The 18,545-nt window shown below is 41.0% G+C and overlaps 1 protein-coding gene across 4 annotated transcripts in view; it reads left to right on the top strand.

The window, feature by feature from the left end:
• LOC112576578 (transcriptional regulator ERG-like) overlaps window positions 1–17,731 on the top strand; it is a 55,166-nt gene extending 37,435 nt beyond the window's left edge. For all 4 annotated transcript variants that reach the window (XM_025259139.1, XM_025259138.1, XM_025259140.1 and 1 more), the window contains 4 exons: window positions 3,296–3,352; window positions 6,456–6,530; window positions 12,858–12,908; window positions 13,414–17,731. In XM_025259139.1, the coding sequence (XP_025114924.1) occupies window positions 3,296–3,352; window positions 6,456–6,530; window positions 12,858–12,908; window positions 13,414–13,955 (725 nt within the window). In that variant the 3' untranslated portion in view covers window positions 13,956–17,731. The remainder of the gene's footprint in view (window positions 1–3,295; window positions 3,353–6,455; window positions 6,531–12,857; window positions 12,909–13,413) is intronic.
• The last annotated feature ends 814 nt before the right edge of the window (window positions 17,732–18,545 follow it).

The following is an 18,545-nucleotide window of genomic DNA, read 5'->3' as shown; positions in this document are numbered from 1 at the left end:
TTAAAAGAAGTGTCTTTAAAGAAAGAACATTGTGATGGAAGCTCCGCATTGTATTTGCTCCTGAGTCACCGCAAAGGATGTCATTTGTAGGATCAGGGAGTTAGGTTCCAGTGAACTTCATTGAGAAGGAAAAGAAAAACGTATTCTCTGTATCGGGTCTGAACTTCACTACAGGCTGAACACTACTTTGGAGACTGTGAACATTAGGACAACCAAGACCAGAGAACTTCACTGCATCGGGGACGTTCCGACTCGTCTGGTGGTGGACATCAAGACGACCAAGAACATCCGCTCGTGCCACGCGCACGACAGGAAGGGACGTCAGGCTGGAGAAAGTGGAGCGCGAGCTGATGGGGCTGTGGGAGAGCACATGGAAGCTCAAGGCCTCCATGCAGTCCCTCAAGCGCCCGGACTATTTTCGATCGTGTTCTTTGCCTGGTCTGCCGGGCCTGGTGTTTACAGGTAACTAACACGACGAATTAATTAAGAACCGTTTTGTAACTTTCGAGAACACCAGACTGGGATTGTAGACTTGGAGTAAGCTCAAACAATTGTTAAACGGTAAAGTAATGCCTCTTTTTCGTCCTGCTCGGTTCTTTCCTTTTCTTTCGATAGAACCCAAAGAAACCACACAAAAAAACTGCAAGAACGCACGAACGTATCCATAGTCAGGTTAGGTAGATATAGAAAGTGAGAGAAAGGAATGAAAGAATTCTTTGGGCTGAGTTAGCACAAGACATGTTTGGGGTAGTGCATGGACACACGTGTAACACTAATCAGCTACGTATGATGCAGTGTCCATATACATAAAGGATTTATTCTTAAATGCCGGTTTCGAAATTATACTTTTTTTCGAAACTGGACGCTACCTACGATTACTTATATGAGTCCTGGCTACTCTTCTTTTTCCTCTTTTGACTCTAAGCTGTCACAAAATGACAGAGCGAAGCAGGAAGGCAAGTAAACAAAAAGTGAGGATAATACGAGAAAGAGAATTGGTGGGGAGGAAGGGTTAGGGACATACAGTCTGCCTAAGCTGACTAGGAGACACTCCCGCTATGTTGTCCATTTCTGCTTTGGCAGAGGTTTTGAAATAGGGTTCAGTCTTCTCTTCGAGCCTGAATGTCTGAAACTAAAGACTAAGTCTGAAGAGGCAGACCAGGCATTGGCTTTAATACATATGGGACTAATGTGGACTAATACAATAACCGTAGAAAAGAGTTGATGTCGCTTTAGCTTTACCATTTATGTCAGTAAAATTACATTAGATGTTATCATGTGATATCACAAGGAACGAAATTCCGAAAAACAGAAACTACACTGTACAATGCAGAAACACACACACACACAGAGTGCCATCGCTGTCCCACCGACACTAAAATTGTCCTGACATCTCCCGCTCCTAAAACACATACTCTCAACTCCGTGCTATGTCACATGGTAGCTAGGCAACTTGGCGTGGATTTCCCAGGACACCTCTTAATGTTTGTCTTGCGATGAGATCAGCAGACTCACTTTATAGCAATGAACCCTGGTTTCCCCACTCCCCTCCAACCTCACACTTCCCGTTGTTGTGTTCTTTGCCTCTAGTATTCTTTGACCAACATTAGAAGAAATATAATTACAGTTGTGTTATATTTATATTATGATCAGTATCAAAACTGTGCGCAAATTAAATGTATTTGAGGCAGAAACGTCCGTCTGGTGAACACACAAGGTAGCTCGGCTCGAAAGTCTTTGAACGGTGAACCACTCTTTGTACTTTGGTACTTGATAGTCAGTTAGTTTGTTTGGGACTTAAAGAGGTCGCCACAGCCAGGTGAAAATGTGAGGTAGGTGTGTGGCGCTGTAGTCGACAAATATATTTCGGAAACATGCCTGTAAATTTTGTTTGAAACTGAAAACGCTGTGAACTTAAATTGTTACCGGGGCGAAAGTGTGATATCTACATGGCACATGGTGATGAGATGACAGCAAGGGTGTTAATGTCTGTAGTCACAGAATTAAATTTCAGGCTGACCAATACCACGGGAAAACAAACAGTGCTAAATCAAATACAAGGTCTTAAGGAAATGCTTCAGCATTATAAGGGACACTGAATGGTTATCGCTGCGTTTGCTGCTGTTGCCATTATTCTTTTTTCTTTCTTTCTTTTCTTTCTGTCTTTTCATTCTTTATTCTCTTTCTTTTCTTTTCTTTTTTTTTTTCTTTTTTTTTTTTTTTTTTGATTTTCCCTTACCTTTCTTTTTTTACGCTTTCATTCCTCCATGTCTCTCTGTCTCTTTTTTTCTCTTTCTTTTCAGATGTATATCTTTACATTTTCATTTATGTGCAAAGCTTTCTTGAAACAATTCAAAGACGAAAAAAAAAGATGAAGTATAAGCCGTAGAAAGAAAATTAGAATCTGATGGACTCATGAACAGTGGAACAGCGTGTTTTTTTTCTGTCCAATATGCTAGGACACATAATCAAAGGACTTTGCTCTTTATCGGCCACACTGGAGGAATCTACATGTAACATTTAAAGAACAAAATTTGCCTCCTTTGGTACAGGTCATCTTAAGGACAGAGTCCGCCTTGTGCATTGTTAGGTCTTGTGCCTATCATCAGTCGGCCTGACATTGATGAACATGTCGCCCATGATGACCACGATCATGTCGGAAGGGTGACCGTGTAGAATCTGAGCCACGTGACAAACACACTACTTAAAAGCAGTAGTTGAAACGAGGGTTCTACTTTATTTTGCTATTGTTGCTTTTATTCGATTTCCAAAGGGGGAGTCCTAAAAGTCGCGATTACAAAGATTGTACAGTCTTTTTTTATTTCACTCTCATAATACTCCGTGATGTCAAAGTACCAGGTATAAAATTATACTAAAATCTTTTTAATGTTTAAATTAATCACCCAGGACGTGTTATTGTTTTTGCATTCACCACGCAAACCGTTATTTATGAACTTTGATACCGACATACACAGATTCATACCTACTCATACATATTCTCTAGGCAGTAAGTACATATAGATATATAGACAGGACAAATAATTAACTAGTACACGGAATACCACTGTAAGCTTTGTTATTGTGTGTTTGGTTTATTACTCGCATGCACAACTACATGAGAGGTAATCACTACATTGCTGACACTTTAAGAAGAATAAGTTCGAGTATTGAGACAAATAGTTTGCACACTATGCTGTATGTATGTAGAGTGTACTGTAGTGTACTAGCAGACTACCCAAAAGTCATCACCGGAGATATAGTTTCATCTCTCAACCTTGTTTTCCCCCATTTTCAGAACCCCCTACCTTCAGCGGTAAGCCAGCGTGGAACCCACAGCAGGCAGGCGCGCAAGGTGAGATTTCGTTTACCTCCCTTTCAATACGTTGCCGAGCGTTTCTCATGTCCGCTCGTCGAGAGAGTGAAGTGACATTTTAAACTCTTCATCGTCCATATAATTCAGATTAATCAGTAAATGAGCAATTAAAATCTTAACCACGAGCTGGTTAAAGGTAAAAATGCGTGTCGCTTTCCTAGATATAGAGATCTAGACGGTGGGGAGATAATTAAGTAATTGTTGGGTTTTTTTTTTTTTTCTAAAGATACATTCAGCTAAAACACAAGCATGGCTTGAATGCGCATAGTTCACGTGGCTGTATTGCACTTGTGAGTAAATGTAGAGCGAATGAGTAAAGGAAGGAAAGAAGAAACAAAAAGGAAAAAGGAAAAGACGAGAGGGGGAGGAAAGATAAAAGTCTGCATGTGTGGGAGAAAAAGAGAGAGAGAGACCCGATTGTATTTCATGTCAGATATGGATGCTGTTACAAAAACGCATGAACAACAGGACTGACTAATTTTCGTCGGTTAGGGTTCGCTGTGAACAATATCCTTGGTTAAAGACACACCGACCGCACTCCGTTCCTGTTGGCTACACAACATAACAACCTGCCACAGGCTGAAGTCTAGCACAAGCAATTTATCTTGTTTCACTAACCATCGTACACCGTTAAAAAAAAGAATCCGTCTCACTCTAACTCCCGCCCCTCGCAGCTCTTGTCACCGGGGGTCACCCTCGTGCATGAGGCGCGTGAGCAAGCTCGTGCAGCCGCCAGCTTCGTTCCGCGGCGACGCTTCTCCGAATTGCCCAACACCGAAACTTTGATGATGTCGCAGATGAATGGATTTTTGTCTCTCGGGGAGTAATCATTGCTCAGTTCCCGTTAGAGATGTTTCGTACACTAATAATGGCGACGTAGTTTCCAATCACGTGTACAGTCGTGTCCTGTCAGACTGTCTAGGCGCCTTTACAAAGTTTGTTTTGTTTACAAAGTTTATTTTTTCTTCTCCAGATAGATAATTAAAACTTGAAAAGTACCTGTATAGTTCCAATGATGATGATGATCGATTTATTAGTATTATTGTTTTTATTCAGTTCGATGAGAGCCAACGTCTTCAGTTAAGGTTTGAATGCAATATCATTTAGTAGACTCGCTTGGAGACAGTTTAAATCCAGATATAGACTGCTACTAGTGTCATGCATTGTCAAGATCCGTGAGAAAATCCGTTAGTTGATTTATGAAAAATCCCATCTTTTGTCAACTAGTGACAATCATTACATGTTGATTGGATGTGTGTATAAAAGTGTATTTGTGTCTGAATGAGTGAGTTATGGGTGGATGCGTGGGAGGATGAGAGAATGAGAGAAATACCAGCCATGACATGTGATATGTTTGTGTGGAAATGAAGCTTCAATCTAGTTCTGGAATTATTCGTATTCTTTGAACACATCTCCCCTCGTATCGATCAGAAAAGTGAGCTTAACAGCTTTTGACTGCGATTTTTTTAAAGCCAGAGAATACATGATACATATAAAGTACATAATACCTACATAAAATACACTCAAGGCAAAAAATATGGGGACATAGCATTTGAGAGTTACAACAAATTACTGACAATTCTTTGGCACCAACAATTACTTTATTATAGGGAAAATTCCTTAGGTTCACATAAAATTTTCAATGTTAATGATATATAGAGTAAACATCTATGATGTAAAGCTTCACCGTGTAAAACAGTTTCTATTTTTCATTAGGAAATGACAGCTAGAACCCAAGGCCTGCATATGAACACTGGTGCTGAGTCTGGTGTCTTTGAAGATGCTCAAATTATCCAGCAACCTGAACTGTTTTATTTACTTTTAATTGCTCAATGTTTTTACGCAGCTTTGCGGCACAGACTATACAATCCCAGTGACACAAGCTTCACACTGAAGCCCTGGTTCAGCAAAGTTAAGAGTCCGTAAAAGTTTCGAGTGATTAGGAACGGATTATGATCACAAAGAAATCTTCTGCACTTTGTTTAAAGGGGCTTGAATCTCGCATTTCAAGACAAAACTCAACAAGAGGATAATCCTGTGGAATCAAATGACGAGTAAATGGAAGCATTAACCAAGAAAACATATTTTCTCCCTTTCAACCGTATTCATCAAAAATTGAGTTTCCTAACCCAAGTGTATTTTCCTCCGCAATCAACGGGGGCAGCAAGCCAAGCGAGCGCGTGCATTTTCTCGCCTAAATCGCGCGAGGCTTGCATTAGCCACACCCAAAATTAACTTTTCATCGTCTCAGCTTTCCAGTTCATTAAATTTCATCGCTTCGGCCGCTGGCGGTGACACCGAAATTGCCTTGAATTAATGTGAGGTCATCTAAAAACAAGGACCGGACCGAGGACCGATGCGCTATTCAACACTGTTCCCATTTGTGTCGCAAAGCTGGGGTGGGGAGAAAGGGGAATCACTTTCAAGGATACTTTGCCGAGCGTTATGAGTCGTTTCTTGTTGAGGTCTTCCGCACCGTTAGGGTCGAACCCTCTTTGTTTCGAACTGTGGAACCGTAAGGTTGACGGGATGTCTTCAAAAAGGAATTAAAACTAAAACAGAAAGCGGCATTAGTGATGTCATTGGAATAAATTAATTTTGACTGCGTGAACTCAATAACCATTTCACTTGACAATTTCCTGTCACTTGTATCCAGCATAAGCTGAGGAATACGTGCAATCGATGAAAACTTGTTCAGAGATCAGGTTAACCATGGTTATTGTCATGTCCAGTGTTACTATGCACGTTTGTCATTGGCAATATTACATACTCATTTTTCAGTGCGAATGTGTCTGACAAACATTTCAGGAGATGATGCTCGATTTTTAAAAAAAGCTTTGTTCATTGCATTTATTTTTACACACTGAAGCAACTTTATATTTTGTTCTTGTTTGTGTTATGCACGGGTAACCATTTTGTATCTAATTTATGTTTGTTTTGTTGTTTTTTAAACATTACATTGAGCTCTATGCTCCGAGGGGGAAATGTGCTACATCCAGTGTTGTTATTGTTGTTATTGTTGTTGTTATTGTTATGATTATTATCATTATTATTATTGCACTGATTTCTGTCTGTTGTCCAGGGTCGTGCTACTCACAAACCTTCGCAGCAGTGCCCAAGCCTGCATTCGATCCGTCGCCGTCTTGGAGACCCCAAGGTCAGTTCTAGAGATGGACAACCCTAGTCTGATCATCTCTTTATCCTCATTTTTTTTTTCTTCTAATATTTCACTATCAGCACGCCTCCGAAACATGCATATGTCTGTACAATTCAGTAAATACTGAGAACACGGAGCCCTCTCGTCCTCTCAGGTTAACCCCAGTGTCAGAAACAAAGTTCAGTTCTTAACCATCTTATCCATAGAGATTATCAGGTAATATGCAGCTGTTGAATAAATAATTCCTTCATTTTGATGTTGAGTGGTTTGTTAGAAGTTAATGTAAAGGGCTGGTTCCTGGTCGAAATGATTTTTTGTTCCGAACGCAGCAGACAAGATGTCCTCCTAGCAAAAAGTCTTTGAGTTGTTTATTTTCAAGACATTTTAGAATCCACAGAGCATTCACGACAGGGTATCAAAAACTTGCTGAAATTTTAGAGAACTTTAGACTTGAGAAATGTTTGAATTATTTCTTAGAAGTGCCAGTTGTATTGCACGTCTGCTGCGAAAAAAGTCAAAAGAGATAATTTTTGTACTTATTTACACTTATTCTACACATGGGTAGTTCATGGTAGCCAGCAAAACGTTTAGCAAGAGGTAACTTTCCTGAGAAAAGGCGATGTTTAAGGTAGCACAAAGAATTGGTACTCTTCAGCTCGGAAAGCCTTGTGCTGTTGTTTGGTACTGTCAATCTTCTCGGTGTCTTTTCCGTTGGTTTGTAAAACAAAAAAAAGTGGTTCCTGGCCATGCTCCTCTTCCAAACCGCCACCATTGTCTTTCATGAGATACTGAAGGTCAGCGGATTGTGGGTCTGACGACCGTTTTTATTCTTACAACACTCGTGTCTGCATCGTTTACTTTGCTGCATTTTTTCTTTCACTTGCTCTGTTGCCACTTCGTATCCGTCTTATTGTTTCTGCTGCTGCGGCGACTGAGAAGCGTGTCGATTCCGGAACCAACTCGACAAAAGAGAGGACTGCCTGGCTTCCCACGCCATACTAGCCGCCCGCCCTTGTACGGTTTCCTATCTTCTGGCACTAGCACAGCCAGACACCTTGCGGCCTCCAGGCCACAGCACTAGACGTTCGGATCTGAATATATCACGTGTTCGGAGGATTTCTGTTAAACTGTTGTGTGGATACATCGGTAAGAAATATCTAGCTGGCTTAGGGAGGAGCTAACACACACACATGCACATACATAGATACACTGCATTCTTGTATTCTTGTGCTACAATTATCTCTGTTGCCCTTTGTGTGTTTTTTTCCTTATTTGTCCTTTAATTGGGTAAAGGATGTGAGTGTAAAGCAGTATATCAGTGAATTTCATTGTTCTGATCCTGCCTTAATTCACATCCCTACATATATAGACTCTAATTGTGTCTGTCAAAGGAATGATTTCGATTGCTCTTCCTAGATAGCAAAATTTCCTTCTCTTGAAAGCTTCTATTATTTAAAACCTATTCAGTCTTTCGCCTCATTTTTTGAAGCGTATCAAAGTGGGCTAGGCGACTATAATAAAACCTCAAATGTATTAAAAATAAACAAAAAATATATTCAGAAAAAGGTTTTCATAAGATAGCTTAATATTCAGGCAAGGTGGAAAGCTCACTTTGTCATGTCTATTATAAAGCTCTCACCGAACTGACAATGACTTATTTGTTGAGCAGAAATTATTTGTTGTCTTTTTTATACAGAGAACTTTGCACATAACCAAACTCTGTGAGTCTCTCTCTCTCTGAAGTGCTTTTGCCATTCAATAAAAGTTTCAGTTTAATTTTTAGGATCAGTTTTATTGAAGGTTTAATGTGCCTTTGCTGAATCTTTTATCAGTTAAATATTTCAGTTAAGCTGCATTGTTATTGTATTGTATGATCCTTTTCCTCGAAGAATGTACATGTTACCAAATATCTCTGAAAATATGAACATGGATTCTACATTTCTGTCAACCCCAAAATATATTTTCCCTGAAGTCAGCTTGATTTCGGGTTCTGGAGACAGCTCATGAAGCAATGTAGTGACTAAAAAAATGAAATAAGAAAAAAAGAAAGGCAGAGAGGGACAACACTTACTAAGTAGTTCATGAGGCACACATTTCTCTGGGTATGCCAGAAATGATGAGTTCTTTTGGTGATGTATTTCACTGACAGCTGTTTCATGTCCTCTCCATCTCTAAACTACAGTGAGGCCTATTCGACTTTCACACCGAGTCATGCAAGCAGAGTTTCAAACAATTTGCTTTACTAGAGGATACCTCCTTCTCATCCCTCCTCTATCTCTCTGTCTTTCCCCTAGCCCTCACCCACACATCCCCTTTACCTTTGATTTCACGAGAATTGCAAGCCTGGAAAGCTGCCCATTGTACTGGTGTAGTCCCCAGCACCAGGCGGTGTGCCTGTGAACTGCCGCAACACGGATATCCTATGTGTATGGAGGGAAGCCCCACTCGTATCCTGCGCATTTTGATTGCTCGCGCGCGCAGAATGCGACAAGGATTCTCAGAGATTGGATTTCGCCATCTCTCATTACACCCTTGAAACACAGACACCTTTTAACACTTTTTAAGGCTCCTCTTGCAATCTAACTAGTCACAGATTCATAATTTATACTGGAAATACAGATAATACTCGTGTGGACCGTGAAATATTGCCTGCACTTTGTCTCTCTGTTTCACTTCCTCCCTCTCTCCGCGTCTCTCCTCCCTCACCTCTCTTTCTCTCTTCCTTGATGTGTATTATAGTTCAGAAATAAAGATAAAGGAAATTGATAAAAGCTGGTTGCAATAGCATTTGCTGTGGTGCTTTTCCACCCATTTGATTTATCATATTTTACTGCATTTGATTTACATAACCATCGCTGTTCTTTTTATATTTTCTTTCTTTCTTTCTTTCTTTTTTTTTTCGCTTCTACCTAAATACTTGAGAGTTGTTCTACCGTACATGCTTTACTCAAGAAATCGCTGTTAACATCAGCCTCGCATTCAGTCCAAGATCAGTTTGCAGCCTTTGAAGGGTGTTGTAGGCATGGTACCAGGCAGCACTCAGTGACTGTCAGACACACGATTACATGAAGTGTGTGCTAGCTCTGTGACTGGCCAGACCCAGTCACATCTACTGTCACTTTTCACAATTTCTTTCGAACTGTGAAACTTGTATCAGTCCATGGGCACTTCAATATGTAAAAGTGAACAAGGTGTGTGCGTGTGCACATGTGTGTATGTCTATATGTGCGTGCGTGTGAGTGAGAGAGAGAGAGACAGTGCTCACAAATACAGCTCACGAGAAAACAATCTGTGGCTGTTATCACTTAGAAACCATCTCGTTGTTAGACACACACCCCATGTAGCTTTAATACTCTAATCCCACCGCTAATCTTGGATTTCCACAGCAATTTACACACATCCAATGGCCCCCAACCAATTTCTTTCTTTCTTTTTTGGAGACTTTAGAACACGTAAAATCCGGTGCCACGAGGGCTTTGAAAGCTGAAAGCCTGACGACCACGTGTGCCGGGCACAATAGCAAGTGGCCTTCGCTGAGGTCGCCCCGCGGATACGAGAGGGCGCCAGTGAGGCGTTCATGCCGGCACGTGCGTCCCCACGACAGGTACGCCGACACGGCGTCACGTGACCGACAGGCACGCGCTAGCTTTCAGACTCGGGTCACTCACGCGCGACCGTAGGCGAGGCGAGGAGTGTGCCGGCATGAAAGGAGCCACCTCCCCGACCTCCACAAACAAACTTAACAGGGGTGGCTCGCCTAGGGTGATTGCGCAGGACAGCTAATATCTAAAGGACAAAGGCCACCTCTACATGGACAAGATCAATCGCTTGCCGGCTAAAATTAAGACACAGAACCATTAAAGGGCGGGGTGGGTAAGTGGCGATCGTCTGTAACGTGCAAAGGAGAAGACAATAACTCTACTCAAGCTGCGGTTGTCTCCTCCTTCCTGACAGTCGTTCGTAGTGGACTGCTTTTCAATCTTTACGGTGAGATATTTTGGCGGTTGATAGGGTGTAAGGTAAGACCATTCTTTTCAGAATTGTTGTTTAATTCACGAAGCGTGTCTCGAACACTTGGCACGAGAGGTCGATTGTGTTGAGAGCGTCTGGTGAGAACAGTTAAAAGACAAGTCACCTGCAGTGAACTGTCGTGTCATACAGTTTCATCACAATGCCCCCAGGTGGGGGACAAGGTCACAGGTGTGGAGTCAGCCCACGACAAGCCTCGTGTGTCTAACCATCTGAGGTCGTAAGGAGCGTGGCTAGTGCGCTGTCCTCCCTGATGATGTGCCGTTCAAATCCTGCTACAGAAGGACTCATTTTTTTTAATACCCATGATTTTTAACATTGGCGGAATTGGCAAATTCCGTCATTTTAACATTTTTCACCAACACAACCAACAATTCATTACCACCATCAACAGCACCCTCAACTGAAAGCAATGATGGCGGTGTTTTTGTCTTCGTTTCGCAGACTTAACATTTTAAGATGCAACAATCACACACGTGTAATAAAGGCAGGGTCGTTGTTACTCTTGTGTGAAGAGTCGATATGCAGAACAGTTGGATTTTCGAAATTCAGGACCATTTAAGACAGTGGATAATTTGCATACATCTGTGTGTTTGCTTTTATGTGTGTATTTACATTGCATTTTAGATGTCGTAACTTGATGAGTATATTGTAAACATAGTCACAAGAAACGATTGCAATGTCTCACCAACTTCAACTGAGGGTGCTGAAAAAAAAAGCGGTCTGGACCGATCACCACAGCAGCTACGATTGAGTCCGAGCTTTGATGAGCTAGGGTTGACAGCTTATTGATCTTGGAGGCTGGCTACATAGTTCTGGCCAGGCATCTTCGCGGCCCTCGGAGACTCGAGGAAAAACACGAACCCGACAAACTTCGGTCCGCCTCGGGAACCGCGCGCTCCCGTCCGACATTTCCGGTCCAGAAAGGGTCTGCTTTTCTAATATCCTGCCTTTTCCCTGCTTCTTTCGGCCATCTCCCGGTCTGCTGGAGTCGATTACCTCCCTTGGACACTAGGCTAACTTTTTGCGTCACTCATCTGTTCTCTCTGGTGTGTGTGTGTGTCGGTCTGTCCGTCTGTCAAACAGAGGATGAGAGAGAGAAAGAGATTCAATGCGATTTCATTGCTGGACAACGGGAAAGTTTATACTTAGCGCCTACAGCACCAACCTAAGTAAACAACCCATTGCAGTCATCTCAAATATGCATGAAATACTCTTCTTTTGTTGCTTGTATAATAAATGTTAATGTGAATATCTTAGATTGGTCATTATCATCCCCGTCAAGTTTACGCCGCAGTAAAACAACTTGTAAGCGATGAAGGATCTCATTTTTAAATAAAACTTATGATCAATACACTTGACCTTTCCCCTGCCCCTTCTAACACGATTTGCCGGACACTAGAACGACAGGCTTTCCACAGGCACTGTGGCGAGTGGAGCTTCAATCCAAGTTATCGGCGTTCCGTATTGAAAAGGCAATAATTGAAAAAGCCTGCTTGATCTTGGTGCTAAAAAAAGGGAAGTCCGCCGGCAGAAGTTTGGCCGGGGACCTGTAACCGTTTCGTCCCGGCCATTAGTGAGGGAACGTGTTGGGCAAAAAAATCCGATTCGACCCTGGCAATGAGCATTTAGCGAGGGCAGGACCTTGTCATGGAAGAGCTGCCCGTGTTACACCGGCACACGGCCGTCCCTTTCTGTCCACTCCTCGCCGCCAGAGAATCCCCAGCAGGCACCTTTTATGCCTCAGTGAGCACGAGTTGTCTTTCCATCTCCTGGGCCCCTGATCGAATGTTGGAGACTTCGCAGGGATAACAAACCGTGTGCGGATGCTGAAAGGGAGGTGAAGTTAATAATGCATCGCCGTGATTTTGCTGCAAACGAGCGGAAAATTCGACGAGAGTGCCCGTGATGGGTTGTCTTCCCTTGAAGGAGCAGTTAGGGCCGCGGCGATGTCATAAAGAGACAGGTTTTGCTGCAGACAACTTATGATGGTGCTGCCCCTTTGGTTTGGCCTCTAATTGATCAGAGAAATGTTCATACACACGGGCTGCAAAACATTCCTCGCCGTCGACATTTGATTTGACGTTTTCATTTACTTTTTTTTTCGGGGTTTTTTTCTTTTCTTTTCTGCATAACTCTAGTTCTGAATACAAAAAGAGAAAAGATTTGAGGCGAAAGGCTGGGAAAGCTTATCTAATTGATGTAATTACTGAATTAGGTATTTAGTTATCTCCATTGATCTGATTGTTGTATTAGCTACCTAGCCACCTACAATACAAAGCAATTCTTTTGTTTCAGTTAACCCGTACGATGTTTTGGCCCCTATTACCAGCCGTCTGTCAGCGACAGGTAACAGACCTTTACATATTTTTAAAAGTTGATGCGACATTTGAGAGGGTGGCCTAGGGTTCTCTCGCCTGCGTTAGAATATTATTTAAGCATAGTGCATTAATGAAACAGGTTAAATCTATCACTTTTAAAAAGTGTTTTGTCTGAAGTTCGTACCAGCAATGAAAAACGATTTATTTTGCCTCGTAGAACATGGCGAAAGAAGGGGGTTTGATTATTTGACAAGGGTATGGTTTACAGATGTACGTGCACTTCTATCAGGAACGACTTTTAAAGCATTTGTACATCTTCCTTCTTTTGTTACTCGCAATCGCAAAGTATGCTACTAAATAATGTGCTTATATTTGTTTCAAATTGAGAAAGCCGATAAGATAAGAAATTGATGGGTAGTGAGCATTAGTAGCTAAATTAAGCTAGCCTTATAGCTGTGATAATTATATTGTTTTTGTTGCGCGACACCTACATTCCTCTGTTTTTATGTATATGGACAAACCGTATGTCTTAGGCTCGGGCCAGATCCAGTTGTGGCAGTTCCTGCTGGAGTTGTTGTCCGACTCGGCCAACGCAGGCTGCATCACGTGGGAGGGGACCAACGGCGAGTTCAAGCTGGTCGACCCGGACGAAGTGGCGCGGCGCTGGGGCGAGCGCAAATCCAAGCCCAACATGAACTACGACAAGCTCAGCCGCGCGCTGCGCTACTACTACGACAAGAACATCATGACCAAGGTACACGGCAAGCGCTACGCCTACAAGTTCGACTTCGTCGGCCTGACGCAGGTGCTGCAGTCGTCTGGCGACTCTTCGGCCTTCAAGAGGGATTTCCAGCAGGACCTTTTCTCCTACTCGGCTCACAAGTACCCACATCACCCGCACGGCCTGCCCCCGCCCCACAGCCACCACATGGGTTCACCTCCTTCCACTCTATTCACCCCGCACAGCTCCTACTGGCCCAGCCACAACAATAACTTTCTACCCGGGATTTCGGCATCCATGATGACGCCAAGTTCACATCTGGGATCCCCTCTCTCCTACCACCCATATGGATGAACAAGATGTTTTTTGAACTGCAGTACTCACGCTTGCTAATGTAGATTTTTAAGAGAAAAGGAGGTAGTGAGAGAAGCATTTAACATGCAAGGGGAAACAAATCCTGCTATTCGTCTAAAATGTTTTCTGTGTGCTCGCTTGTTATGCCTGGATGTGTGTTTTTTCTTAAGTTTCATGTCAGGCGTGGGTAGCAAAGCTGTCATGTCTTCGGGGTGCTTCTCGGTACCCCGGGAGGTGTGCATCGTGTTTGCAGCAATTGGCGGGTGAGGACATGAGTGACACTTGTCTATGTCGTAGCTAGCCTGAATGCTGCCCATGGCTTTCTCGTGAAATCTCCTGAAATCTCGAAGTTTGCAAGAGAGCGAGCCACATCAGGTCTCTAAAGTCCTTAGTATGACTAGCACATGCACAAATGCTATTGTTAAAATTATTTCTTTTCGAAAGAGACTTTTAAAAACTTTCTTTATGGAAAACGATTTTATACTGCTGATGCAATAGCTTGAGTGTTACAGGGGAGACTGCTTTTTCTGAAGGCGTGCTGAAGAACGAGACTATTGCTTGTAAACCGTGACATGCCATTGGGAGACTGTTGAAACTGGAGTTGACAACTGTTATAACATATACACTGATGGTGTGGAAAGAATTTTTTTGCGAAAAGTTTAAAATTTATTTAATATTCTTTAATGAGCGATGCTTTGTATTCACTTACAATCTGTACATGTCCGTGCGTGTGATATGTGTGTCTGGTTTTGTGTATATTAGAGAGAGGAAGGGAAGGAGAGAGTGGACAAAAGGGATTAAGGGAAAATATCGTAGTTTAAACAAATTTTATTGTGTTTTAATTGATATGCTCCATATATACAAAAGAGATCATTTCGAGGCTGTTTTCTACTCATGACAAAACTTTCAGAATACTCATTTGTTTGGAAGTCATTGCATATCGTACAGTATGTGCTAAAGTGTTTAGTCACAGACAGTCACAGTGTTTCAACATATTTGTCGGCCATGCAACATGATTTCCACGTTTTGTGATGAATTATGGAAGATATTTATCGTTATATTACTTTCTCGGATAGAAGTTTACAAGCCTACGCTTAAGGGGCTTTAGAAAAGATACTCGTGCTTATATTTCATTCCTGATGAAGTACATCATCATCATGATGGTGATGATCATCATCAATCATCAATCATCTTCATCATCATCATCATCATCATCATCATTCTTTTGCTTCTATTACAAGAGGAACTCCGTTTACAAGCTGCAAGCGAAAATGATGAAAAGGCAAATTGTAAAAGAAAACTTCTTTTAAAAATCAAAATTGCAAAGTAAATTAAGTAACCGCTACAATGTTTCCTCGGTGCCAGAACTATGTTTGCTTATGGCCTTTTTAAAAAAAAATGCATCCAAAACAAAACTGTAACCGATGTGTTTAGACTGACCTTTCTTTCCCCTCCCATCGACTGCCGGATCTTTCTCGAATGAGTTAATGCTGTGCTGTTGTGTGTCTATACTTGCTTAGTTATATGTTTTGGTCTATGTATGTATGACAGCTATGTTTATTTTGAATCTTTATTTGTATATTTATGTATTTTGCATTGGTTATATTTCTGTAGAGCGGATTGAACCTACTTTGAAGTAAGGATATGCGCAATGACAGAACTGCTTGATGTATTTATTGACACAATGTACGCATTACAAATAACAGACTAACTACCTAGCTTTATCCATGTACTAATACAGTCTCATTTGCTGGCTGTGGCTAGCTCTCTCTCTCTCTCACCCCCTTACTTTACCTTTCTCTTTCTAGCAGGCACACATAAATTTATGGTACCTTTTATTTTTGTATATGCTCACGCCTGCTAATTCTTTCCGGAAATCACTTAAACTTTATTCAGAGCAAGAGAGGTTTTTTTTTTGGTGTTGTTTGGTTGTGGGTTTTTTTTTTCTATTTTCATTCAGTATATCAGAGAGGAGGGGATGAAATGGTTCCTTTTAGAAAAGCAGCATCCCCTATCAACAATCCACCCCAGAAAATCACCGACTTCTTTCTTACATTTTCTTTGAAACTGATGTCTCCCAAAGGGCTACTGTTCAAACACAGCAAATAGGTATTTGGGGATAGTTTTTAAAAGAAAAGAAAAACCCAGGTGATAACAATAATTATTATACCCACAAGCAGTCTCGACAGAGAATTTTCCCAAACATGCTTCTGATTATAATTCAAATTATAGACATATGTCACATTGTATATCTGACTAATTTCTTCATAACTATCCTTTATCAATAAACTTTATAAAATTTTCAGAAATCAGAGAAATTTGACTCGTTCTTATAAACAGACGTTTAGGTGAGAGCTTATATGACAATTTCAACTCGACTACAACTTGTAACTTACCTACTAAGGCAGGAATTTCGCTCGCGAATTTAAAATGGCGGTTACGCAGCTTCTTCCATACTTGCTTTGTTGAGTTCTTTTTCTTGATTTCGAGTCTACTCTTTGTCGTGTCTTCATAGTCATCGTCATCATTTTCGTCATCGTTGTCGTCGTCATAATCATCATCAGCAGCAGCCCCTCAATCATATCCCACAAGCGATCTCATTTTAGAGAAGTCAGGCCTACCCTGGTAAAGCTTTGTCGAAGAGAGAACCGGGTATGCTACTGAGTGTAATTCTCATGGCACCTAACCCCACCATAGAGACAGGATTAACGCGCTATACAGCAACAAGATACAATAATCATATTAAATATTAATTGATAAATTATGATTAAGAAATAATTAATAATTATTATTATTAAAATTGCTAGAAGCAAAAGGTTTTCAATTCTTGAGCTGAGGAAGCATTAGTTATCATGAAGTAACCTGGAAAATTCAGGGAGCTAGAATCAGAATATGTAATTCTCATGGAAATTGCAGTCTGCTGTTCATACAAGCACAAATTCAAAATTTTAAACAGTTAATGGAAAGTGTATCGACGAAGCACAAGGCCCATAATAAGAAAAATGTGACGAGTGCACGGTCTGTAGATCAGGAAATAATTACAGAGAAATGAAGAAAAGTAAGCCATCATACAGGCGTAACCAAAAAAAAAAAACAAAAAACAAAACAAGTCCAAAGTTGACACCACAGTCATCGTACATCCAGGAACGAAACAGAAAAATAAATTTTAACAAATCAGCCTCCCTCTCAATCCACTTAAGCAAAGGGACATTACTCTCATCCTGCGTCTTAAGACTTCCTGATTTACTCTTTATAATTATCATAACTGTTTTATTTTTACAGAAATGTTTGTAAGGAATCACAGAATCATGCATTCTGCTTTGTATTTGTAGACGCCGACTGGTTATAACTGTCAATTTTTTTTTACTTTTTTTTTTGGCAAGCACCCAGCCTGCGGCGACCTGTACAAAATGACTTCTCATGACTATGTTTCGCTTTGTGAAAAACTCACCTCTCCACCCTGGGTGTAACTAAATCTATTGTTTTTAAACCATGCCATGTTCTCTTCTGTGTATATCAATTCAATGTACCATAAATCCAGTGGTGCGCCTGCTGTGAATTCTAAACGGGACATAAAAGAATCCGTTTGTTTTTGTTTTCTTTGAACATTACAACGACATTTAGTTTCCAACAGTGTTCATGCATAATTTACTTACGGATTGAACTGTTGGCACTTTACACTGTTTGATTAAGCCGTTGTAAGAAATAAGATTCAACTAACCTCATTTGTTAACTTAGCTGCTATGCTTTTCATGAAATAAAATCAGAAAAATGGTTTTGGTTGTTGTATGATGTCACACACACAAAACAAAAGTGATGAGGCGTGCTCAGTGGTCTCAGTGATTGAATGTACTTACATGATGCACGGATATACAATCTTGTCTGTTGAGGTAAGAACGTTGTTTAAATACTCGAACTCGTGATAAAATACAAGCCTTCTGTCTTTCTTTCAGTCTGTCTGTCCCTGTACTTCTCCGTCCTTTTCTTTCTCTCTCTCTCTCACACACACACACTTTCATTCCCCTGTTACCTCCGTCTCGTTATTCCTTCTCATCTTTTTGTCTCCAACTATTCCTCTCTCTGTACTCCTCCATCTCCCACTTACTACCCTCTCTTACACCAGTCTCCCTCTGTCTCTTTGTCTGTTTGTGTGTGTGTGTGCAAGATATTTTTATGTTCTCCAGTACACCAATCCCTGTGCTTACACTTGTCAAGATGTTTGGGAGGGAGATCCAAAACTCAGATAACTTATAATTCATGGCAAAGACTTTGCTCACGGTGAGATTTCTTGTTTAAAATATCTATATCTCTGTGATGACTTTCCTTGTGGGACATGCACTCGAATGTAAGTTATTTTTTCATTTCCAAACTCTTAATTTACTGTAAAACAATGGGATACCATTCTAAACTAAAAAATTGTTTGGTCATTTCAGAGTAACGTTCGGTGTTTTTATTTTATTACAGCAATATTTACAGGCATTTTTATTCCAGCCCCATTTCATTCAATTGACAGTTACAAAAAAATCCAATCAAATAAAAATTAAAAGCACAAGATGAATATTCAAATGCCACTCGTAAAGTGTTGCTCTT

The sequence above is a fragment of the Pomacea canaliculata genome, linkage group LG12 (genome assembly GCF_003073045.1).
Source record: "Pomacea canaliculata isolate SZHN2017 linkage group LG12, ASM307304v1, whole genome shotgun sequence".
In the NCBI taxonomy this organism is placed as follows: domain Eukaryota; kingdom Metazoa; phylum Mollusca; class Gastropoda; order Architaenioglossa; family Ampullariidae; genus Pomacea; species Pomacea canaliculata.
The sequence above is the reverse complement of the archived record's forward strand: the minus strand, read 5'-3'. Positions and strand labels throughout refer to the sequence as shown.